The 25,822-nt window shown below is 33.2% G+C and overlaps 1 protein-coding gene across 1 annotated transcript in view; it reads left to right on the top strand.

Annotated features, from left to right (window-relative positions):
• The window catches only part of TMEM144 (transmembrane protein 144), a 53,242-nt gene extending 31,945 nt beyond the window's left edge, over positions 1 to 21,297 (top strand). The window contains 6 exon segments of the mRNA XM_023505891.1: positions 2,962 to 3,038; positions 4,920 to 5,038; positions 8,661 to 8,780; positions 12,228 to 12,320; positions 15,265 to 15,326; positions 21,214 to 21,297. Of these exon segments, the coding sequence (XP_023361659.1) occupies positions 2,962 to 3,038; positions 4,920 to 5,038; positions 8,661 to 8,780; positions 12,228 to 12,320; positions 15,265 to 15,326; positions 21,214 to 21,297 (555 nt within the window).
• Positions 21,298 to 25,822: the final 4,525 nt, after the last annotated feature.

The following is a 25,822-nucleotide window of genomic DNA, read 5'->3' on the forward strand; positions in this document are numbered from 1 at the left end:
AATATGGGGATTGGGAATTCAATGTAATGGTTTTTAATACTTATCATTTTAAGGAAAATTTCACTTATTCCTATGTTTTCTGGTGTTTTTAATAGTAATGAGTGCTAGTAGTAGTAGTATTTTGTCAAAAGGTTTTTCTGTATCTAGTGAGATAATTATATGATTTTTGTTGTTTTGCTTATTGATAATGGTCAATTGTGCTGATCATTTTCCAAATTATTGAAACAGCATTGCACTCCGGTATAAACCCCACCTTGTCAGAATGTGTTATCTTTGTTTCTACAATGTCCTTGCTAGTATTTAATTTAAAATTTTTGCATTAATATTCATTAGGGAAATTGAGCTACAGGTTTCTTTGTGTTCTTCTTAGTTTAGGGATCAAAACTATATTTGTGTCATAAAAGGAATTTGTTAAAACTCCTTTGCCTATTTTTTGAAAATAGTTCATATAAAATTAATTTTCCTTTAAATATTTAGTAATATTCATTTGTAACTCCATTTGATACTAAATTTTTTTCTCATGTAATTTTCTCATGAATGGCTCTTTCAATTTTTTCTAAAGGATTATTTAAATATTATTATTCATCTTCTGTTAATCAGAACAACTTCTATTTTTTTTGTAAATATTCATCCATTTACCTTAGATAATCAAATTGGACAAAATATCTTCTAATTATTGCTTTAATTTCCTCTTTGTTGGTTGATTCATCCTTTTCATTTTTGATGCTTTTTAATCAGATTAATGTTTTATTTTATTGGGTTTTTCATAATAAAATTTTTTTAATTAATTCAATGATTTTCTTATTTTCAATTTTATAACCAATCCACATTCCCTGGATGCATTCTAAAAGATTATTTTGGTATATCTCTCTTTCTCATTCCTTAATTTTTTTGAGTGGATCATTCCATCTTACTTAACTTATACTTGTGCCATCTATATATACTTCTTCTAACTGCCCTGATGATGATAAAGTCATCTTCTGATATAGAAATATAAACAGTTTAAACTCTTAAGTTTCTTACAATTTCTCTTTTATATTTATATATTTTTTTATTTCTCTTAAGTCTTGTATTTGAAGTCAGATTTTCTATTCAGCTGTGGTCTTTTCATTGGAAATGCTTGAAAATCTTTTATTTCATTTAATATCCATTTTTTTCCTTAAATGATTATGTACAATTTCACTGGCTAGGTTTTTCTTATTTGCAATTCTAGTTCCCTCACCTTCTAGAATATCATCTTCCAAGTCCTCGACTCTTTTAATGGGGAATCAGTGAAATTTTGTGTGGTCCTAACTATAATTCTACAATATTTGAATTTTTTTTGGCTGTTTGAAGTATTTATCCTTGCCATGATAGCTCTGTAATTTGGTTATAATATTCCTGGAAATGTTCATTTTGATATCTTTTCCAGGAAGTGGTCATTGTATTCTTTCCATTTCTACTTTACCCTCTGATTATAGGAAATTAGGGAAGTTTTCTTTGATAATTACTTGAAACATCTAGGTTCTTTGATTATACCTTTCAGATAGTCCAATAATTCTTAAGTTATCTTTCCTGGATCAATTATTTTCCAGGTCAGTTATTTTCCAATGAGATATTTCACATTTTTTCACCTTGTTTTATTGTTTCTTGATGTCTCTTGAATCATGAACCTCCAATAATCCAATTCTAATTTTTAAAGAATTATTTTTTTCACTGAGCTATTATGCTGCTTTTTCCAGGGTGATTTCCAAATTAAAATTTCCTACCATTTAGCAAACTACTAAATCTAAAAAGACTTTGTCTAAAAAAAGATGGATGATTAGAATTAAAAGTAGAAATATAAACTTAGCCCTAACAAATAAATCTGTTGTTATTTATGATTTAATTAATTTTATTTAATTTATTTATGTAATAATTATGCTGAGTTCATATGCTCCCCCATATGTAGTTGGAATTTTCCCTTGACCCTAGTTTTCTAAGTATAATTTGCATTACAAGTGAACAAATGAACAAAGAACTACTTTTAATTGATGCTAATATCGCAATTAAAACTTGGCTATATCAAAGAAACTTAGACAAAGAATTTACCAAGCCTGTGGATCATTTCCAAATCAACAGCACACCAGAGTTAGTGTGACTAATGAAATAAGATTCATGCACTCAAGTCAACAGCATTTTTTAAATGTATACTTTGTGCCAGGTATTATGCCTACTTTGGAATATAAATGAAATTATAAATAAATAAAGACATCTCCTACCGTCAAGGAGCTTACATTTGGATGAAGGAAATTAGAACTTCAGTAGGAGCTTAAAGAGTTGGACAACATGATGGAAAAGTCTACAGATCATCAGGAACTGAGCAGGGAAAAAGAGGGATACCAAGAAATGTTCTGTGATAGAAGCCAACTCATTTAACCACTCTGAACTTTACATGTTTTGATATCAAATGAGAGATTGGATTCAATTGTCTCTGAGGTCCCTTTCAGTCCTAATATATGATCCTATATTCATACAATGAGAGTAGATCATGAAGCTAGAACTTTCATATAAATATGGGAGAGATATTTTTAAAGGAAAGAAAAATTTTGTGTGGTCATAACTATAACTCTACAATATTTGAATTGTTTCTTTTTTTGCTGTTTGCAGTATACATATATATATATATATATATATATATATATATATATATATATATATAGTTTCATACTTTGCACTGGAGGAAGGAACCTCAGAGGTAATATAGCCCAATCTCTTCCTTTTACAAATGAGGACATTGAGCAAAGAGGTTAATTAATTTGTCTAAAAACAGATTTGAGCTTGCATCCTTTGACTCCAGAACCTGAGTTCATTTCCACTGTACTATGCTGCTTTTCCATCCTTCCCACCCATCTTCTCATGCTTCCCAAATCCAGGAATTGCCAAACATGAATTTCAAACAGATGGCTATCAAAAATGCTTTTTTGCTTGTCTTTTTGATAGGCAATCAACTGTACTCAGACCAATGGCCTGGATTATTTGTGGACCACAAAGCTTTCTCAATTACAAAACAGAATAATGTAAGCAACAATTTTCATTCTTCATTGTTATACTATGTCACACTTTGAAGCATCTAATATGGAATTGCAGAGTGTAAGGAGTGATGAATTTAATAGCCAAGATCTGAACTTCAAATTTTGTCATCATTGATTTCCTACTTGACTTTGAACCAAATTATCTAACCCTTTAAGCCTTAGATCTTCATCCACAAAATAAATTATATTCCTTTATATTCTGGAAGCAATGTATTCAACCAAAGGGCCCCTGGAGATTTTAAACTGCTGTCTCATCTTCTACTCTCCAACAGGATCTCAATGCTAGAATTGGCTTTAACATTGGTCAGATCCAACCCCCTTGATACTGCCAATGTAGAAATGGGGCCCTCAAAATTAAGTGAATTGACCAAAGTCAACCAATTTGTTGGTGATAAAGCCAAAATTGGTTCTAAGGTCTTTGGGCCCATAAACTGCAGTAAAATGAGTACTGGATTTGAAGTCAAGAGGATCTGGATAATCTGGCTCTAATATTTACATAATGCCTATTTTCCAGGCACAATGCTTAGCACTTTACAAAAATTATCTCATGAGATCTTCACAACAACTTTGGAAAATAAATTGACTTCACGCTAAGGATGAGTAAAATGAAACTGAGAGAACATGCAATTTGCCTGAGTCATATAAGTATTAAATATCTGAAGATTTTAATTCGGGTTTTCCAAATTCTGTCCACTGTACCACCTAGCTGCTTTTTATATTAAAGCTTTTAAAGCTCTGATGCTAGTGTTCATAATAACAGTGCAAGGTTTACTTTATACATATTATTCTTATTTTTCTCACAAAAATCATCTAAAGTAGTTGCTATTATTATTTTGATTTTGCAGCTGAGAAAATAAAAATAAATAGATTAAGTGATTTGTCAGGAACATATGACTAAAAATATCTGAGGCCAAATTTGAACTTGAGTCTTGCTGAATCCAGGTTCAGTGCTCTGTCTACTTCACCAACTATAAGCTTTTATTTAATTGCCTATTCAAACTTGAGTAAGTCAAACTCTGAGGGGTTCAATCTTTAATCTATAAAGTAATTATAGAGTTTAGCTCAATGAATAACCACCTCAATAAATTATGATTCATAATCCAGGGTATCCTAATTCCTAAAATTTAGATCAATTAACTCCAGTGATTAGTGACAATTAATTGATCTTTTTTGAGAGACCTTGATGGAAAATAATAAGGTTGTAACCCTAGCCATAGCCTAGAATAAAAATGTAAATACTATCCCATGGTCCAAACAAAAAATTAATTTTCGATGCCAACAAATTCATAGAGTTTTGAGCCATTATCATGAGATGAATGGGGGGAGGGAAGGGAAGGGTTTGAGAAAATCAGAGTAAGCAAAGATGGGATATATTGACAGTCTCTGATGGGAGAGAACCATAGAAAGCATCAGGAAGACAGTTTTACTCTACCATATAATTTCTTCAAGACAATCCTTCTTTGATCAGTTGTGTGGATACTGCTTGCTAGTCATTTTGAGACATTGTATCCATCCCCCCTTTCTGAATTACTTGGGGCAAAGAGTATAACTGTGAAGTATAGTAATAAAACTACAGTTGAATACTTAAGGAACGTCTTTTAAACTTCAAAGAAATTGCCTATCTTTCTGAATTTTTTGTCATTTCCCTGGCTGGTCTTCATAATAGGAAAGGAATGATAATTGTCTCTTTCAATATCATGGCGTACCTTTACTATAGCTTGACTTTGTTCTGCCATTTAAAGATCTTGATACAGAGGTTATGATTTCTATTGATTGCTTGTGACTTGTATATTGTAGCATACCTAACTTATTATTCTATATCCATGCATTTCAAAAATGCTATTATACAATGTTTCTTTTTTTAAGAGACTGTGTTCTTGCAGTTGCATCTGGAATATTCTATGGATGCAGTTTTGTGGCAATAATTTATATCAAGGACCATGGCAAAAGGAACAACAGTATATATAAAGGGTCTAGTCAATATGGTAAGATTCCATTAGTTATATTATTTTACATTTTGAATAAACTGGAGTTTTCTACTCAATAATAGTAAACAAAAATAGCTAATCATAAGAGTAAATCAAACAACACAGATTTTATCTTGCTGCTCAATTTCTCTCTCTTCCTTCTGCTTTTCTTCTCTCTCTCCCCGCTCTGTCTGTCTGTCTGTCTTTCTTAATGAAAAAAGTATCATGGCTTTGAAGGCAATAAAGGACTCCAGGAGTCAGTTCACTATTTGAAGTCATGAGAGATCAGGATTCTAATTCTACCTCCATTATTTAGTATCTATAAAAAGAGGGATGTATAGGATGTTCATGGAGGACTAGCTCCTCTGGTATAAGGGATTCCCAGTCCCTTTGAAGAGCTGCTACTATACCTTTGGTGTCCCCTTTCACTCAGCTCTCACCTGTAGCTCTAAGAAGATGAAGCATGAATAGCAAACACATTTTGGTAAAGATACCTTGGCTGATGAGCTAAATCAGGTTGAAGATAACTGACAGGTGAATGGTGAATTAGGAAAATGTTTACCCCAAGCATCTGAAGACTTTCGCTGGTGGAATGACCAGCCAGATGAGAAAAATTGTTCTATTGGACATAAAGATAGCTAAAACAGGCAGATGGAGTGTTAGAACTTGATATCAGACATTGAAGACCCCATTGAAGATGCACCTGGAGCATCACCAATAGTGCTGACTTTTGTCTTGACACTGGACTTGCATAAATGTGGAAAAGAGAGTGAGGCTGATGACTTTTTGTGGCTTTGCATCTCTTATATCCAAATCTCTATAAAGCAAGACATCACCCATCATGTCATTTATCTTCTTTAAAAACTAAGAACAACAGCAGCAATATTACCAGGACAAGTCACTTATCTTGCTAAGTTCCAGTTTTCTAATCTGGATAATTATCTCGTATGATTTACTAAAATGTAGTATTCAAGAGGTTGTTTTTTTTATTTTGGGAGGGTGGGGGAGAAAGGAAGACTTATGATCCTTAGACTCTTCAGCCTTCATCATCTTTGTTTTATATAGCACTTACATGTTCTAATCATATCATCTTTTCATTTTGCTCAATGAATTTTTCTTCTATCTATAATTTTGGAATTCAATTTGATGATTTTCTTTCTCAGAGATCCTACAGTTTTAGAGAGTATCCCCATTACTTGTTCTACATTCTCTCCTTTTTAGTAAGAGTTTCAATTCTCAAGATCTGTAGTTTCTTATCTTTAATCTGTTCTCAATTCTTTTTGAGGAAATATGGCTTAGTGCAGATTTGGCCCCAATACCAAAAAGCCATGCAAATCTTTCTCTTATAAATCCTAGATATATGATCCTGGGCATGTCACTTAATTTCTTGGTGTTTCCAGGCAACCTCCTCTAGTCAGGGAAAGTTTTAACATATAGAGAATATTTCCTTATCTGGCAGATGTCTATATTAATGAAATCACAAATTCAGTTCTTTTCTTTAATTCTTCTAAATTATTCTAGGGATTTTTAGAATTGTTTTGTTGGCCTTTTTAATGTCATAGATTCCTTTGGCAATCGAATAAAGCTATAAAATTACAAAACAAACCAATTATGTTGAAATGCTTATTAATTTTTTTAAGTTCATGGGTACTAGATTAAGAATCCCTATAATTTCTAGATGTCATATACAATTTATTATAGTATTTATTCCTTTATCAAAAGTTACTTTGTCAATTTTGCCTACAAAGTATTTGTTTCTTGTGTTAGAACTTTTCTTTACTTATTTGCTCCTTTTACCCCCTTTGTCAGTTTTTATCATTGTTTTCTACAAAGTTAATTTTTTCTACTTTCAGAATAAATTTTGAAATAGGTCTATTCTCTTGAATCCAACTCTATACACACAACCTTTCTGCCTGTGTTTGTTTTCCTTTATCTACTGATTGTAGCTCTCAAAGAAGGCAAGATTGACCCAACTGGCTCAGTGCTACAAAGACATCAAGGACCTGTTTTGACCTTTCACGAGTTCTACTCTTCTGGCCTTCACCCTCATGATCTTTTATTTCTTGTTAGGAGGTCTCTGAATCTAGGCTTCTTAACCACCTTCCATCTTAAAATACCTTTTCTATGCTTTGGAATTTAGGTTCTGCCCATTCTCGGGCTCCTACTCTTGCAATTGTGTTTTCTGTCTTCATTTTCATGTAGGATAATGAAAATCAGGTTTAATTTATTTTTTTTTCTAACTGGGATGCAAGTAAGATAATAGAAAGTATATCCAACTTACTATCCTGCCTCTGATATTAGTTGGACTATGGGAAAATTCCTTCACATTTCTGAATCTGAATAAGCTCATCTCTAAAATAGAGGTAGTGATAAATGTTTTTGACTTACCTCTTAGGGTTATTGTAAGTATCAAAGAAATTATGTATGTGAAATGATTTATTAATTTCAAACCTTACATTTGTTTCCTATTAGTAAGGGCAAGACCTCTTTACTACCCTTATGTGACCTTCCAGACATATCTTTATTTCTATTGGAAAACCTGAGTTGTATATCCTTTTCTCTTCAGCAATTTGTTCAAGCTTGTAAAGTTGACAATATCTGACCATCTCCCATATATTATCAGGTAGACGCAATAAAACATGCAAAGACTGATTTTCCGATGTGATGTACTGAAATATTCCTTTGGTATACATCCAAGGGTTATTTAATTGTCATTTGTCAATCAGATGCCATAGTCAACTAATTCACTAACTAATCTGACAGCAAGAATTTACTCTTTTTCTCCTTGAATTTTACCATAACTATAAATGTCTATACTCCCAAAGAGTTCAATAAAAAGGAGGGATGGAAAGATAACAAAGTATTCTTAGCAGCAGTATTGCTAAGAGAAAAAAAAAAAAAAAAAAAACTATAAATAAATAATGTACCTAGTTACTAGGGAACAAATGAACAAAATGCAGTAGTGAATGTATTGTGATATCACTGGCACCATAAGAAATTAAAAATGTGAAGAATTCAAAGAAATGTCTCATGGAAAGCTAAGAAAATAAACCAAAAGAATAATGTATGTATGTACTACCATAATATTGTAAATGAAGATGGCACTTTAGGGCCACAAAACTCAAATGATCAAACATTCATCCTTCCTTTCCATTAAAACATGTGAACTAGAAAACTGAAAAGTTTTAAAAAACCAATTACTACTATTTGCAGCAGTTTTTCTTAACAATTTGTTGTTTTTTAATAGTTCTGTGGTGGATTATTTATTGGGAAGTGATTTTTCTTTCAAAATAAGATGTATAAATTAAAGAAAACATTTACATTATTATCTATATTTATTTCAAATGTGGTATTACAATTGTGTGTGTGTGTGTGTGTGTGTGTGTGTGTGTGTATATATATATATATATATATATATATAGTCAATGAGGAAAAGCTCATTACCTATTATTTTTGTATTTTAAAAAAAGATGTTAAAGTCCACAGTAAGATAGTTAATTTCCTTCCCTCCTTCTTTGACAATCCTCCATCTTCTTCTGGGTCTTTATTATCAAAACTTTTAGCATATTTTACATTCAGTTATTATATTGTAGTTACTTAAATATAACATTTTTATGCTTTTAATATTTGAATTTTTCAGATTTGGACTATGTCTTTTCATACTTCAGCAGTATATTTGTTACAAGCACCATCTACTTCCTGGCCTACTGCGAAATCATGAAAAATAATCCCAAAGTTTATTCTCAAGTAATATTACCAGGTATGAATATTTAGTCCAGGGTTTCAAGTGTGTGTATGAGATACGAGTGTGCGTGTGTATACATGTGCATAAACTTTGTCTAATTATTTTAGCTTAGATGTCTTTTGCTTCAAACAAAAGCAGCCTTTGATAGTCTGCTTTCCTTTGAGAATATACTTCTTTTCATGTTTTCATGATCTAAAATCTGACATAATGTGCTAAAGAACTTTGAAAACTAGCATTTAATGATGCGAAATGGAAGTCCTATTTATAAATTTTATCAGGCTGTTTCATTAATGGCCCTGGGAACAGAATACTTCTTTATGAGACTTCTGTGATTATTAACATTGAACTACTTATTTATTGCCATTTTTATAATAAGATTAATAGGAACAAGCAATTTTTCTTTAACACACCCTTGAATATTTAGAGAATTGATTAAAACATTTACTTGCTTACTACATGGCTGTCACAGAATGATTGAATTAGAAGGAACCCCAGAGATTTTCTAGTCTAACCTACACCTGAATAAAAATCCGCATTATCATATATCCCCAAAGCAATCAGTCAGTTTTTTTGATGTTACCTCCCTTGACATTTCATTCTTCTTTTGGATAGCCCTAATTATTAGGAAGTTTTTCACTCTATCAATCCATTGCAACTAATTCTGCCCCATGGGATCCAGGCAGCATCAGTATAACCAGTCTTCCATGTAAGGAGCCCTCAAGAAGATAGTACTCAAGTGTCCCCTAAATCTTCTCTAATCAAAATACCCACCTAGTAGCTTCAAGCTATCATTCTATGGAATGTTTCTCTGTCTCCTCTCATTATTCTGGTCATGGCTCTCTACAAATAGTATATTCTAGTCCATAAAGACTTTTTGTAGCCCACTTCTGGTAGTTATTCCTTTCAGCTTTGATTTATAAGTTTATTAATAAGTATAATCATCTGCATTTTTATCCAAGCCAGTGATTTTAAATAGTAAATACCAGAGGATCATGCTCCCTAGGAGAATATTTTTCCAAAAGCCTTCCAAATTTATATCTGACCAGTAATAACTCCGAAAATAGAATTATTCCCTCAGCTCCAAATCTACCTAATTATATGTGGAGAGAAATGTCTAGCCCATTATTTTATCACAATAAAGATCTGTGATAAAAAGAAACTAAGCATAGATTTCTGAGGGGGATCAATTTATTAGCAAGGTTAGCAATTGCCAAAAAATAAAAAGGATCCAAGATACCTCAATAGCAAAAGACCAACTGAGGGGTTTATAGAAAGCATAAAATCAATAAAGAGGAACTAAAATATGTATTCATTAGACTAATATATATTCACGATATACATGCATAATCATAGGAAATAAGGAATTATTGCAAGGATCAGGAAATAGGTCAATTTGTAACATTAAGGTTATTTGCATTCCCAATTCCATGTGATTTTAAATTAAAGCATACTTTCTCATTGACTCCGATGTCTGTGATTCATGAAGCAACTCACTGATAGACTATAAGAGAGCATCATGGAGTGTTTGATAAATTTTCATGAGTCTGGATGAGAAATTAACTTATGTATCAAAAGAGGACCTTAAACAGAAAAGGGGATGTCTTACAAAATATGGAACTTAGGCTCACAAAAGTGGGAAAGTTAAATTCTAACAACTTACTAATAAAAGCTTCAAGTATAATCATTCACATTCAGAGAACAAAAAACAATTTACAAGAAAGTACAGAAAAATGGACATTCATGAATATAATTTTTTCAGCTAACAAACTTTCTTGAACTGGTAATTCATTGTTATAAATTTTGAATCCTCCCTAATGTTCTGCTGGGCACATGACAATGTTCTCTTTTGTTTTGTTTCATTTTGTTTTGCATTCTTTCTCTGTTTTTCTTTTTTGTTATTCTTTTTTTTAGATAAAATTTAAATCAAACTAAAAATTTAGTCTGATTATATTAATTGAATGCAGTTTTCAACTTCCTCTTCCTTTTCTCAGTTCCCCCATTTTATCAATAAGGACAACTTGAAAAATTTTATCAAACGCTTTACTAAAATCTAGATTAAACCATATTTATGTTTTTTTCTAAGGTTCTAGTTCTAAAATTCCATAATTATATTTATTTAATAATTTCCATTTTAAAAAATCAAGAGTATGTCAAATATTAGGCAAGTTCTAAAATTCCATAATTTTGCTTAATAATTTCCTATAAAAATATAAAATCTAGAACATATTGAAATGCATTAGAGTAAAAGAAAAAGATGGGATGATGAAGACATTAATTTCATTGGTTATATGCTTGGGAAAACAACATTTTTTCCAGATTTTAAGTCAGATGTCCAATCACTGTCTGCTACATAGGACAAAAATGAGTCCTATAGTAGTTGTAGCTTAAAGTTCTACAGGTAGACAATGACAGAACCAGGATTAGAATCTAGATCCTCACTATTTTCTCTATACAATGTTGCTTCATTTTAAGAAGCAATAAAAAGAATAGGAAATAGAAATACAAACAGATAAAAATTCCAAGGGAGTTTTCCATTCATTTTGGCAAAAGTTCTTTAGCTGTATGGGTTTTGCCCCGTTAACATGGATACCAAAGTCCCTTTGGCAAGGAATTTTAAATGTTAGAATATTATGGCTGAGAAGAAACATGGCACCAGAGGCTAGCTGACTGACTCAAGTTCTGGGAAATCTGAGTTTCTCTGGCTTTTGACATACTGGCTGTAAGATCTCTCAATACCCCAGGCAATTCACTTAAACTATGATTTTCTAAGTCAGAAGTGGCAAACTCACAATACCATTTAATGTGAACCAGATTCAAATACAATTGGGAAATGTTTAATAAAATGTAAAAATATATATGAGATATATTATGTGGTATTTTAAAATTAAGTCAACATGAAGCCTAGAAGAATCCTGAAGTATACATATGGATTAATGGCTCCCTTTTGAGTATGCCGCCACTGCTCTGAGTCTCCAATGAGAGTTGGTGATCTCTATCAGTGGGATGGTGAGCTTTCAAATCAGGAAATCCCCATATTGCTAAAATTACAGTTCCAAATCAAATAAATAAATATTATGGCCCCTGGCTTTTTTTGACTTTAACATGCTTCTTCTGAAATTGCCCTAATACTTTCTTTTTTGATAATAGTCACAGTTCCCACTAAAAGCAGACAAGATTTTATAGATAATTAAATAATTCTCCAATAATAATATTCAATATTGAAATAATTTCTAATAATTTTCCTTCCTTTTAGAATCCAGTAATCTGATGCCCATATAGAATAGCTGAGAATTATACCCTCACTCAGCTGGTAAAAGGGTAGAGAAGCAGATTCATTTGCATTCCCAAAGAACTATAAATTCTGGCTCAAAAATCGACCAAACGGTACTGACAGCAAATAAAATGATAGATATGAAGGCAGAGATACAGTATAATAATTTCTATTTTCTTGTTACATTTCAGGGTTTTTTTCTGGAGTGTTTTGGGCAGCAATAGCTAGTTGCTGCTGGTTCATAGCTAATCACTCTCTAAGTACTGTGATCAGTTTTCCAATAAATAATCACTGCAGTAAGTAAATTTATTTTTCCTCCTGAAGTTTTATTTTAAAATTGTCTTAATTTTTGCTGCAAATGTTATTCAAGTAAATTGTGGTGATGTCATTTAGCTTTACAAATCTAGCAAATATCACCCTAATCAGGCTTATAACTTGCCTTTTTCTGAATATATCTAATTTCATTTGAGTAAGGCTATTTTTCTGTCTCTTCAAGGACAAATCTTCCCGTTTCTCCCTCTAAAACATCTCTTATATCTATAACCTTATCTCCATTCACATGTGACATACTATAATTCAAGCCCTCATCATCTCCCTTCCCAATTATGGTGGTAGTATTCTAACAATGCTTTTTGTTTCTCATCTCCAAAATCATCCTCCACACAACTAACAAAATAATCTCCCTATGCCTTTGGGAGATTATCTCAGCTCAGTAAATTAAAGTAGGACTTCATTGCCTGGAGAATAAAATACAAATGCCTTTGCTTGGCATATAAAATATCTCAGTTTAGCTCCAGCATACCTCTTGATATTTTTCTCCTTATTGCTTCCTCTTCATACATTCTACAGTTTGTATCAACTAGCCCATTGCTATTCCTTATACACAACATTCTAACTTATCCCCATCCCTATCTTTGTGGCTTTGCACAAACTAATACCATAGGTATGTTTTTCCTCATCTCTGTCTCTTAGAAGCCATAGTTTCCTTCAAAGCTCATCTAAGGTACCTACCATCTCCTGTAAGTTTCTAAAACTCAGTGTGTCCAATGTAGAACTCATCATTTCCCCTCCCCAATCTATCCCTCTTCCAGTCACCTAGGTTTGCAACCTCAATCCTTCAATGTCACCCTACATGTGCAATCACTTGTGAGATCTTGTGATCTATATTTCTACAGCAAGCCTCCTGTATCCCTTTTATTTCTGAAGATCCTAGTTCAGGTCTTCAGCACTTTTGACTGAACTATCATAATAGCATTGTAATTGGTCTTCCTGCCCCAAATTTCTCCCCTTCTCCAATCTTCCCTCCATCCAGCTGCCAAAATAAGCCTTAAATACAGGCTTTACCAGATCACCATACTGTTCTCTATTATCTCCAGAATCAAATATTACTTCCTCTATCAGATATGCAAAGTTCATTATAAGCTGAATTCCTACTGACCTTCCCAGTTACCTATTGTTTTTTATAGGGCTAGCTAGGTACTATTTGATTAAGATCCTTCTTCTCCTAACATGGTTTACCAAGGATTCAGCTCAATAGAAAGATAGATTTTTTTTTAAATAGGAGAAGCAGTTTTCCTAATTCTCACACTGAAGTCCTCTGCATTCAAATCTGTTCTCAAATATTCTGGGGGCAATTCTGTTTGACTCCTCTGGAGTTTCTGCTTCTCTAATTCATGAAGTTAGGGCAAGCCCAGAAGTTCTTCTCAACAGACTGATAAGAGCTTAGAATCAAGATGTTCCAAGTCCTAAGAGTAACCTTCTATCAGACCATGCCTTCCCCTGTCTTGATCTGAAGACCACCAAGCTTTAGACTCTTTTGTGGCATCTATGATTGTATCCCTTCCTTTCCTTGATCCCCCTCTCCTCTTTAGAAAGGGAGTTGTCAAACAGGTTGCTCTATTTCAGAAATGTCATCCCCAATTAATCACCAGAGGGGTGATTAATACCTAAAATGTTTCTTTTATTCCCTATACCTCTCTTCTCTTTGCGAAATGGCAGATAAAAGAAAGGAGAGAGGGAGAACTACAAAACAATATCTAGCACATCATATGAATTACTGACTGTATCATATAAATAGTCAGCAGTAAAGTATTTCTGTGGTTAGCATCCCCAAAATAGTCAGGAAGACTTAAAAATCAAATCTTAACACAAACACTGTGACCCTGGGCCCCAATTAATTCAGCCCTAATTATCCTAATCAGCAAATTGAGGATAATAATATAATTTACCTTACAAGATTGTTGTGAAACTAACATGAGATTATTTTTAAAGTACTATGATGAATATAAGACAGCTTGCTTTATTTCCACATTAACCAATATTTAGAAACTCCGATTTTAGGCAGGTTATAGACTTATAAAGTTGTGGGAAGATGTGAATTTAGATTCCACTTCTGAGCGGTAGGTACTGTTTGATCCTGGTCAAGTCACTTCATTCCATGATCCCTTCAAACAACTCTCTAGGACAGTAATTTGCAGAGAAGCTCCCAGTCTGGACCTGCAATGGCAGATGGAATTTTCTCACCAGGGAATTCTTTATTAACCAGAAAAGCTACAGATCTGGTCCCTCCCTTTGTCTTTATCTGGTACTTTTCATATCACAAGCTTATTATCTGTCTTGTTTCATTCTTTATCCTATAGACTTTCTTCATTCTTTCCTTGCTATGTTCACTTTTCCTCCTCTATTTTCATCTCTAATTTTTCATACTGGGATATACCTCTAATTTACCTGATTTCACTCACCTTAGCACAATGTTTAGCATATTGTTGTTGTTGTTAGCTAGGATATTGGAACAGTTTGTCATTTCCTTCTCCAACTCATTTTACATATGAGGGAATGAGACAAATAGGATTGAGTGACTTGCCCAGTGTCATACAGCTAACATCTGACAACAGATTTGAATGTAGAAGATATCTTCCTGACACTCTATTCACTATGCTAGTAAGCTGCTCGTATAAATGTTTATTGAATTGAATTGAAGCAATGTCATAGATCAACTTCAGCAGCTGTCCAAGAACCCTAAAAACATACCCCCAAACAAGAACCCATAAAAACACAACCCCTAAAAACACATTCTGAAATGCAGAAATGAGCCACTTGTCCAAATGATAACCTAAACAAAGGAATGGCTACTTCCTTCAAATATCTAAATATTTGGAATATCACTTCTGTTACCTCTGTGTGTCTCAACCTAGCCTTAAGAAATGAACCTAATGTTCATATTTATCCTTCTTTCAGGGCCTAGGACTATAGCTGCAATATGGGGTATCTTTCTATTTAAAGAAATAAAGGTAAGAAGAAGAAATGGTAAGCCTTAGGAAAAGGAACATTCAAAGAGAGAAGAGATTGCCATGCATACAGCACCAGTACTAGGGTCAGGAAATTTTGTCTCAGAGACTTACTAGCCGGGTAACACAAGGCAAGTCACTTTACCTCTCTTTGGTTCAGTTTAGTCATCTGTAACATGGGAGTAATAATACCTGCAGACTTACTGTGAGGATCAAATGATATACTAATTGTGAAATGGCATATAGTAGGTACTATACAAATATGCTCTCTCATTTACTAGAGTTATAATTTAGTATAGATTTTTAGAGACTTACACATAGCAATGAATGTCAGCAGACATGATCTTCTAAATTATATTTAAAATCTTACCCCTCTGTAAATGGAAAGATATGAATCTTTTGTTTTTCAGCGGGGGGGGGAGGGAAGAGGGGGAGGCAGGAATCACAGGTGAGCTTCCATCCTTTTGAAGTGTCTTTAGGGGTTATATGGCACATATTTTTTTTTCATAATTATAACTTTTTATTCACAGAACCCATGCCTGGGTAATTTTTTCCAACATTATCCCTTGCACTTACTTCTGTTCCGTTTTTTCCCTTCCACCCTCCACTCTCTCCCCTAGATGGCAAACAGTCCTATACCTGTTAAATATGGCACAGTATATCTTAGATACAATATATGTGTGCCGAACCGAACAGTTCTCTTGTTGCACAGGGATAATTGGATTCAGAAGGTAAAAATAACCCAGGAAGAAAAACAAAAATGCAAGCAGTTTACATTCATTTCCCAGTGTTCTTTCTTTGGTGTAGCTGCTTCTGTCCATCACTGATCAATTGAAACTGAGTTAGATCTTCTCTTTGTCGAAGAAATCCACTTCCATCAGAACACATCCTCATACAATATCGTTGTTGAGATATATAATGATCTTGTGCTTCTGCTCATTTCACTTAGCATCAGTTCATGTAAGTCTCTCCAATCCTCTCTGTATTCATCCTGCTGGTCATTTCTTACAGAACAATAATATTCTATAACATTCATATGCCACAATTTACCCAACCATTTTCCAATTGAAGGGCATCCATTCATTTTTCAATTTCTGGCCACTACAAACAGGGCTGCCACAAACATTTTGGCACATACAGGTCCCTTTCCCTTCTTTAGTATCTCTTTGGGGTATAAGTATGGCACATATTTTTAAAAATGAAGAAAAAATTCTTTAGAAGGGTGTTGTATATTATGAGAGGATAAGGAAAAGAATATTTTGGCCTCCCAAAAGAAGAAAATTTCATGAGGCAAGCTAATGACTGAGTGTAAAATAACATGTTTGAGATATTATTGCTTGTACTTCCATCAACAATTTTTTCATTATTATAGGTTTATAAAAATCCTAGTGATGGGTGTCTAATAGACCTGGAAGGACCAGAAGACAAGAGAGAGGGTAAAAGTGCTCTAATAAATACTGGTTCAAGCACTACTTTTTATCTTGTTTTATACACAAACAGTTGGCAGAATGGGTAGAATGAGTCAGGAAGACATGTTCATATCTTAGGAGTTCTGTGAGCATAGGCAAATTCACAACCTTGCTGAAGCTCAAACAGTTCTAAGACCAAAACTTAAGGACAGACTGCCATCTTTGTTGTGGAAGGACTTTCCCACACTGGCAAAATTATAGATCTTTCTCAAGTAGACCTATTACCATACTTCAAAATAGCAATGTTAGAAATGAAAATGGAGCCCATTTTGGAACTATTTGTTCCCCATTTATCCTAATCTTTAATTAAAAGGAGAAAAAAACTTTCAAAACCTCTGTGTACTGTTTCAGAGTAGAATTATAGAATACAACATAAATGCAAAATTATTTTTACCAAAAATCAATAGCCATAATATTTTCTCCTTAATATGAAGCTGTAATACAAAACCTTGCCTAGTTTTAATAAGTACTGATGCTATCTCTTTGTTCTGGGAGCTGTAAAGTAAATTTGTAGAACTGGCCGATTCTCAACATGATAAATTACTTCAAGGCTTTTTAAGAAATTATTTCATTCCTCCTAAATGAGAAGAAATAGAGTTAACAAGTCATGCTTTGCTAATATGGGCAAGATTCTTGGGTTTAAATAAACAAAAGAAGCCATTATTAAGAAAACTATTTGGAGCACAATCCAATTTTTTTAAGTACACAGAAATATGCTAATAGGATTTCAGACTCAAGGTCCTTTCTTACACATGGTTCTTATTTCTTAGTTAGAATTACCTCACAAAGTAACTCCGTGCCCCAAATCAGTTGCAAAGCTATAAGAGTGGGATCTGTCTACCTCACAGGGAATAATGGTTCCTATTAAAGTATGTGGTATCTAATAGCCCTTGAGAAGGTGTTAAAGACCTTAGAAAGACATGGGAAAGTAAGATATTAGAACCGTGCACAAAGATATAGCTAAAGAATAAAGGCTGCAAAGACATTTTAAAATTAGTTTGCTCATAAGTGCATTTAAATCATCTGCACCAGGTGCCAAAGATATAACTTGAGAACTGGTACTGCTTAAAAATTAGACTTAATAAAGGATCCTGCATGCACAGAAATACAATTTATTTGTACATTAAGGGCTTCAAAAAGTTGAAATCATTTGTGGAGAGATGCCAGAACAAAGATGGGATATTTATTCTATTCATTGTTTATTGTGCAAAATTTAGGTTGGCTATAAGAAAGAAGTATTAGAGTATTAGAAAACATTAAAATTAGTTACCGATAATTCTTTTTTTAAAAAAACAGATTTTCATGGAGCCAAAGGGAGACACTATAGTGTAGTAGATAGAGAGCTGACCTTAAACACTTGAAGATTTCATTCAAATCCTACCCTATGACACACACTGGGGAAATCAGTTAAATTTTCATAGCTCCAGGACAGTAGTGTCAAAATTACATAGAAAAGAAAGCCAATAAACCAAATAAGACTCCCTGGGGTTACATGTTGACTTAAAAAAAACTATATATTAACATTATCTATGTTCTATTATGTTTTATTCCCTTTGGCAAATATTTTCCATTTATATTTTAATCTGTTTCCAAATCCTGTCTCCCTGTTCATCTCCTCTCTTATAGGCTCTAGGCAACTCTTTTAAGACTTTAGTTGCACGGAAGGTACTAGTCTTCATTAGGAGAGGGACTTTCCTTACCTGGGAGTTCCCTGTGCCAATAAAATCACAAGTCCCTTTCTTTATCCAGAGAAAATTAAAGAGTAGATCTCCCTGAAAGCTGAAGAATATACTAAAATGATCTCTCAGGACCCTCATAAAATAAGCTACTGGTGGTTTCCAAGTAGCACTCTTTATTCTAATGCAAAAGTGCCTAACAGGTTACTGAAAGAAATATTTCAAATACTTCACATGCCAGTCAGGTTAAACACAAATACACAGACACAAGAGTCAAAGCACTAGGTCTAATATGGCTCTTAAGGAAATTTATCACTATCAACAAATACAGCATATTTAGTAAGAGCCAGGGAAAACTTATTAAGGGAGCATTGCCTGAGAAAGCCTGAGATCTTCCTCTGACACAGACTACCTATGCAATCAAGAAAAAATCCATATTCCTTCTCCATACCCCTCCACATAATTCTCAAAGACTGTTGTTGCCTTGCCTCAGTGGAGAGAGTTTATCCACTTCAGAAGGTTCCTATACCCATAAAGCCACAGACCTAAACACAAACAAAAACTACTTATAAATCTTAGCTTTCACCTCTGGCTGTGGACTTCATGAGAGAAATATATCTGCCCATCTAAATGTTCCTTAGGCTCTAAGCTATTTTGCAATAGTGTTCTTTGAAGCAAACTTTGAAGTAGCTAGTCTACCATAAAAGAGAGAGAAGCTTCCATCTCTGATCAAACCACATGGATTTAAAAGCAGAGTAGGTTTTCTTTGTACTTGATGGTGCTTGAAAAATAAATTTATTTATTCATTAAAGATATTATTCATAAACTTATATTGCACATTATACCTGTTTTTATTCCAGGAAGTTTGCTTTGAAATTTTACATTTGACAACTTTGAAACCAGATATAATTGGTTGGTTTGTATTTTTGAAAAGAAATTCTACTTTTCAGAAGCAGCTCCACCCAAAGAAAAAACACTGGGAAATGAATGTAAACTGTTTGCATTTTTGTTTTTCTTCCCGGGTTATTTTTACCTTCTGAATCTAATTTTCTCTGTGCAACAAGAGAACAGTTCGATTCTGCACACAAATATTGTATCTAGGATATGCTATGGCATATTTAACATGTATAGGACTGCTTGCCATCTAGGGGAGAGAGTGGAGGGTGGAAGGGAAAAATCGGAACAGAAGTGAGTGCAAGGGATAATGTTGTAAAAAAAAAATTACCCTGGCATGGGTTCTGTCAATAAAAAGTTATTATAAAAAAAATAAAATGACAAGAAAAGAAAAGAAAAGAATGTTTGTCAACTTGTTTAGGGGAGTGACTTTTAAGCCTAAAGTTCTATTAGGATAATGCTTCCAACCTAATTTTTCCTTGCCTGTGTAGAGAAAAGTATTAAATGCTCAGGTAGCAAAAATCCGCTGGGGCACAAGTGGCCAGTAGAAAAAGACTGAAAACAGAACCTGCCTGCCACAGTTAGCTACTAAAAGCTATTTGTGGGATATTAGGAGCTTTTGGAGATGGATTAAGGTGAGCTACTCTGTCTTGGACATCTACTTCCTACATCTGTTTTTCTTATATTGAGTTCTTATTTCACTTCTTTAATATAAAAAATCCTTTATCAGTGTCCTATTATTCAGAAAATAAGATTCAAACTCATTAGCTTGGCATTCACAGGATCAGAGGATCATAGCTTTGGATCTGAAAATAACTTTCAGAATCCCTGAAACACAAATTAAAAACTGAGGCACAAAGAATTTAAGATCTTGCCCCAGTATCTCACTTAGTAAGTAACTAAGGTAGAGTTTGAATTCAGGTCTTCCTGACTCAATGGTCACTTCCCAATGTACTCTACTACACTGTTCTCCCTTTCCAGATTTATTTCATATAAATTCCTACTATAGGCTCTACACATCATCCAAACTGGATCAACTCATAGTCTTTTCCATTCATCCAGTACTTTGTTTTATCTTTAGGTTTACACAGATCATACTTTGTACTGTAAATCTTCTCTATCCATCCCATTATTTCCTTTTAAAATCCTATCTATCTTTAAAGGCCTGACATAGAGATCATCTCCTCCAGGAAACTTCTCTTTGATCAGAAAGGATCTTTTCTTAATATAATCTTGTATATAGTTTGTATAACCCACATGTAGGAGCCTGTTTTTGCAATTTTTCTGCACTATATAGTATATTTATTGTGTATTATTATATCTTTCTTTGAATATCATTTTCCCTACCTCTGATGGATTATAAGTCCCAAGAGAAAAAGGGCCCATCTTCTTTATTATTTTGTATCTTCCCAAAATCCTAATCTTTGCATATAAGAGATTATTGAATAAATTTATTTATTTTTTCAAAAACCATTTCATAGGATCATAGAATTAGAAGGAAATTCAAAGACCAAGTACTTCAAACTCTTTGTGTTAGAGATGATGAAAACAGTAATTTTAACTCATTACCTTTGGCAACCAAACCAGTGCCCTCACTAACTTATTAAGTAGTTACTATGTGCAAAGCTCTGGGCTAACTTCTAAGACAGATATTAGCTTTGATAAGTCAGGATCCTTGCCCTCATTGAGTTTACAATCTAATAAAAGGATAAGGTAGAATTTATTCACATAAGAGAGGGTCTGGCCTAAAAAGTCAAAATCTTTGACTCAGATTTTTAATATTGAGTTGTATAGGAGTAAATTTTCCTTTTATGGGGGTATTACTATCTTTTTCTCATTTCTTTGCCACAGGATATTAAAAATTATATATTAATTACACTTGCATTTTGTATCATATTAGCTGGAGCCTTCGCCACTGCCTTTTCTAAAGTTTAAATGAGTCACCAGCAGATGGCAGCAGTAATTAATCAAAGTCCTATGATGTGGCTGTGCTAGAAAGACTTGGTATTTTTAAAGAAGAAACAGAAGTTAATTTTTATTATATAAGAAGAAATAAACTGCTGCTCTCTGTGACTGTAATTACAAAACTGCTTTTTTTCATTTGTTTCAAGAACATGGGAAGGAAGAAAGCCACTTTGTGTGAAATATTTATGAACAAAAGAAAAAGTCATCTGACCCACCAAATGGAAAGAACATTGTAGGGCTTTAATGAATATCCAAAAGATTATTTTCTGGATTATTTTCAGAAGTTTTAGTCATTTATTTTTCCCAGGGATGGATAGCCCAAATCTGAATTCTCTTATCCTTATGTCCATTTGGGGGAGGAGGGAAGGAAGGGAAGGAAATGGTAATTCAGCAGTGTGGAACCATGATGTGGTTCTATATATTGTTAAGCCTCAACTGTGTCCATAATCAGAGAGTTTATAGTTTGAACTATTTCAGCTCAGTACCTCAGAATTTATTATTTTCTCTTTTTTCAAAGAGGTAACAATATATTGGGGTGAATAAAATTTGTCAAAGAATACTCTGGATTTGGTTTTAGAAATAGATTCCAAAGGTGTCCAGATTCTTTTCTAGATAAAATATTGTGTTAGCAAGTGAATTTATTTTGTTATTTTCAAATATATAAGTTCTATTATGTATCAACAAAAACATAAATACCAAAACTTATATTTTTGAGTGAATATAGTTGTTCAAAGTAGTTTGCTTCAGAGTCTGTACATTTATTCTAAGGAAGCTGCAATCACTTAAAATATTTTTGAAGCTCTTGTTTTGGAATTTTCTTCAAAGACAGTTGATATATCCATACAAGAAATTGTCCAACCTAATCACCTACCCTATCTGCTAGCTATAATTCCAAATTTGACATCATTGAAAACACTTAAAAGAATGTACCATTTTTCTCTTAAGAAAATTCTAAAAGAAGTCTTCTTGAAAATTTTCAAGCACCATTGAAATCACTGAGCTTTTCAACATAATTCCCATTATAGTCATATGAATAAATTCTAGAAGTTTTCTTAAAATGTTCATTTCATGTAATAATCAGATTTCATAATCTTTATTTTAACTTACTAGTTTCTGCTGCAGAAAAATGGGATGGGCATATATTGTCTTAAAATTTGCATACGAGCTTGAAATAGTAAAAAGAAAAAAAGTTATGTTAGCATAAGAATAGTTGATATCTATATTCATATATTTTAAATTCACATCTTACTGTAAATTAGAACTGTGATAATGAATTATTTTGTGTTCTTGCAAGTTTAAATTAAATATGTTGATGATCTGTAAAGCCAGTGTTTTAACTTAGAATGCCATGAAAATGATCAAAATATCTTTTTCTTATTTTGTCAGCTTATTCAAGGTGAAATTTTCTTATTTATATATTATTCAAAGCTGTCTATTTGACAGATGTGGTAATATAATAAATGTACTATTCTTGCAGACTCTTTAAATGGTCACATTTTTATCTTTGCTGTTGTTTATCCTAAATTGTTGTATGACCACCACCTTCTACTGTTCCCTCCCTCCTTCTCTGTCTCTCTCTGTCTCTCTCTGTCTCTCTGTCTGTCTCTCTGTCTGTCTCTCTTTCTCTCTCTCTCTCTCTCTGTCTTTTTCTCTGTGTGTGTCTCTGTCTCTCTCTGTCTCTCTGTCTCTTTCTCTCTGTCTCTCTAAATGAATGGAGGGTTGCTGCTAATGAAAATAACACCAAGGCTTTTTCAAAATGATTAGAAGGCTAAAAAGCTGCCTAACTACAGTGATCAAATTAACTATGCAATTGTAAAACCTGTACTTTGTTCCTTGAAGAGAGATTTATTCAGGCACTAAACAATACAATCTATAATTCTTATAACCTACTGGTATAAAAGTTCTCTTGCTCATGACCCAGTCATAAATAGGAAATTTTTACATATGGGACAGGTGGCAGGAAAAGTACATTCATTTACACATACAGAATTACGAAGGAGTTCATCCCAAGATGTCATCAACACTAAAGTGTTTAACAATTAGCTCACTGAAGGGGAAAGAAAAAATTTAATTTAAAATGCATTATTATTTTCTCCATCACTTTCTTAAGTCTGGACGGTGAAAATATCAATAAAGCAAGCTGTGCTTTGTCATTTGCCTATTTCTGAGGAATAAATTTGTTCACACTGAAAATTTAATTATCACCTCTCACAAGACAGTTCAAACTGGCTCCAACATACCTTGATGGACATACCTGATAGCTTTCTATTTAAAAAGTTGTTAATTGCTGTTAACTAAATACTAAGCTCCATTGATTGTACACTACAGAAAGAACACAGGTGATGTCAATGATCACCCAACATCATTATATCCCAAAATCCCAATCAAGTCAGTCTAATTATAGCTTTATTTGTGACCCTATATAGCTATATTCCTCTATTTTTAAAAGTAATTTCCTTTAGACTACTAATCCACTTTTAACAATTGGTAACTGAAACAAATAGTTATTACTGAGCTTGATCAACTTGGGAGTGATAAGACGAACAGCTTTAAAAATGTATTTTAGTCTTTCCCACAAATCTAGATTGAGGTTTGAATGTCATTTTTAAAATAATTTATGCTAATGGAAGCGAGAGGCACTCATCGTTCAAATGGAAGATGATCTTATATTTGTGATTGGAAGAGGGGATTGTGAGTGTGTATCTGGGAGTCAAGCTGCGAAGCATCAGAATCTAGCAGGGGAATAACAAAGACAACTATACATTTCAGTTCTATTTTTTTTCCTTGCTCCACTCTTCAATGCTCCCTCTGGTGGAGAATGAAAATATCACTTGAAAAACTAATGAATAGTATTTCCATCCAAATTACAAAGTCAATGTCACTTTATAAACTTCTATATTTGTGGTTCAGATCTTTAATAGTTTAGAGAAGTTATTTAAGTGTTTTGATCAGAAGACTTCCTAATCTAATTCTTTGTGAAATGCAAAAAATTGAATAAAGCAATTATTTTGGTTTACAAATAAATTTAAATAAAATAGATTGATTGGATCAAAAAAATTGAAAGCATGATTTATCAGAAATAAGATAATCAAAATAGTTTCACAACCAATAGCCAAAAGAGATATTTTAATGTTTCTAAAATACTCAAATCCTTTTGAAAAATAAAATGAAATTACGTCCTACAAAATGACTCAATTCCATCAAATTTCCTTATTCCTAAAATGAGCAGATTCGACTATTTGACTTCTAAGATACTTTCTAGCTCTAATTGGAGAATATATTATAAACTAAAGATAAATGATATAAATGATTCCATTGTATCATGAACCCTTATGGTATTCTGGTAAAGCCTATGGTTCCATTCTTAGACTAATACATTTGTTGGGAGAATAGAATTAATTCATTATTGAATTAAACTACATTTCAAGTATAATTAGTGAAAATACATATAAATTTTTCCCATTCAATTTCATGGACTACCTCATCTATCTAGATATCCCTTTTCTTTCAAGTCCATGGAACCTAAATTAAGAACTTCTGTTCTACTGTGGCTAGTTGGTTGGTTTGGAGAACCAAAATGACATCACTATTTTAGAGTCAAGTTACAGTGTGTCCAGCTGTGACTACGAGCTTGGAGTGCTCTGCCACAAGTTGGACACAAAGGATCCTTGTGAACATTTGGGATGGACTCTCTAATTTTGTGCATCTCATTTCTTTTAAGCTAATTCAATTCTGCTTTACTGATAAAGCACAGCACATTCTCTGATGAGGACATGCCATGCTGGACAGTTCTGTGCTTATATCTCCAATGTCATAAAATAGATTTTAATGTTCTTGAGAGATCTTGAGAGTATCTTTGTATTTATTTTTCTGACCACCTTGTGAGCGCTTACCCTGTATGAGTTCTCCATAAAATAATGGCAAGTGTACATTTGGCATTTGAACAATGTGGCCAGCCCAACAGAGTTGTGCTCTTCTTGGCAGTTAAGTTTGAGGAGAAAGGACCTCAGTGCCTGGTACCTTATCCTGCCAGTGATTTTCAGAATCTTCCTAAGACAATTCAAATGGAAGCGATTAAGTTTCCTGACGTGGCAGTGGTACCTTGACCAGGTTTCACAGGTATACAACAATGAGGTCAGCACAATAGATCTATTGATCTTCATTTTGGTAGTCAATCTAATACCTTTCTTCTCCCACGCTTTCCTAATAGACTATATAAAACTGTGCATACTCTTTAATCCGGCAGTGTCATTACAGAATCTGTATCCTAAAGAGATCATAAAAGAGGGGAAAAGACACACAATGTGCAAAAAGATTTATAGCAGTCCTTTCTGAGGTGGCAAAGAATTTGGAAATTGAGGGGATGCCCAACAGTTGGAGAATGGCTGAATAAATATGTGAATGTAATATAATATTATTGTTTTATAAGAAATTATTTCAGACTGATTTCAGAAAATCCTGGAAAGACTTACATGGACTGATTAACAATAAGCTG

Source organism: Sarcophilus harrisii, chromosome 6 (genome assembly GCF_902635505.1).
Source record: "Sarcophilus harrisii chromosome 6, mSarHar1.11, whole genome shotgun sequence".
NCBI classification, from domain to species: Eukaryota; Metazoa; Chordata; class Mammalia; order Dasyuromorphia; family Dasyuridae; genus Sarcophilus; species Sarcophilus harrisii.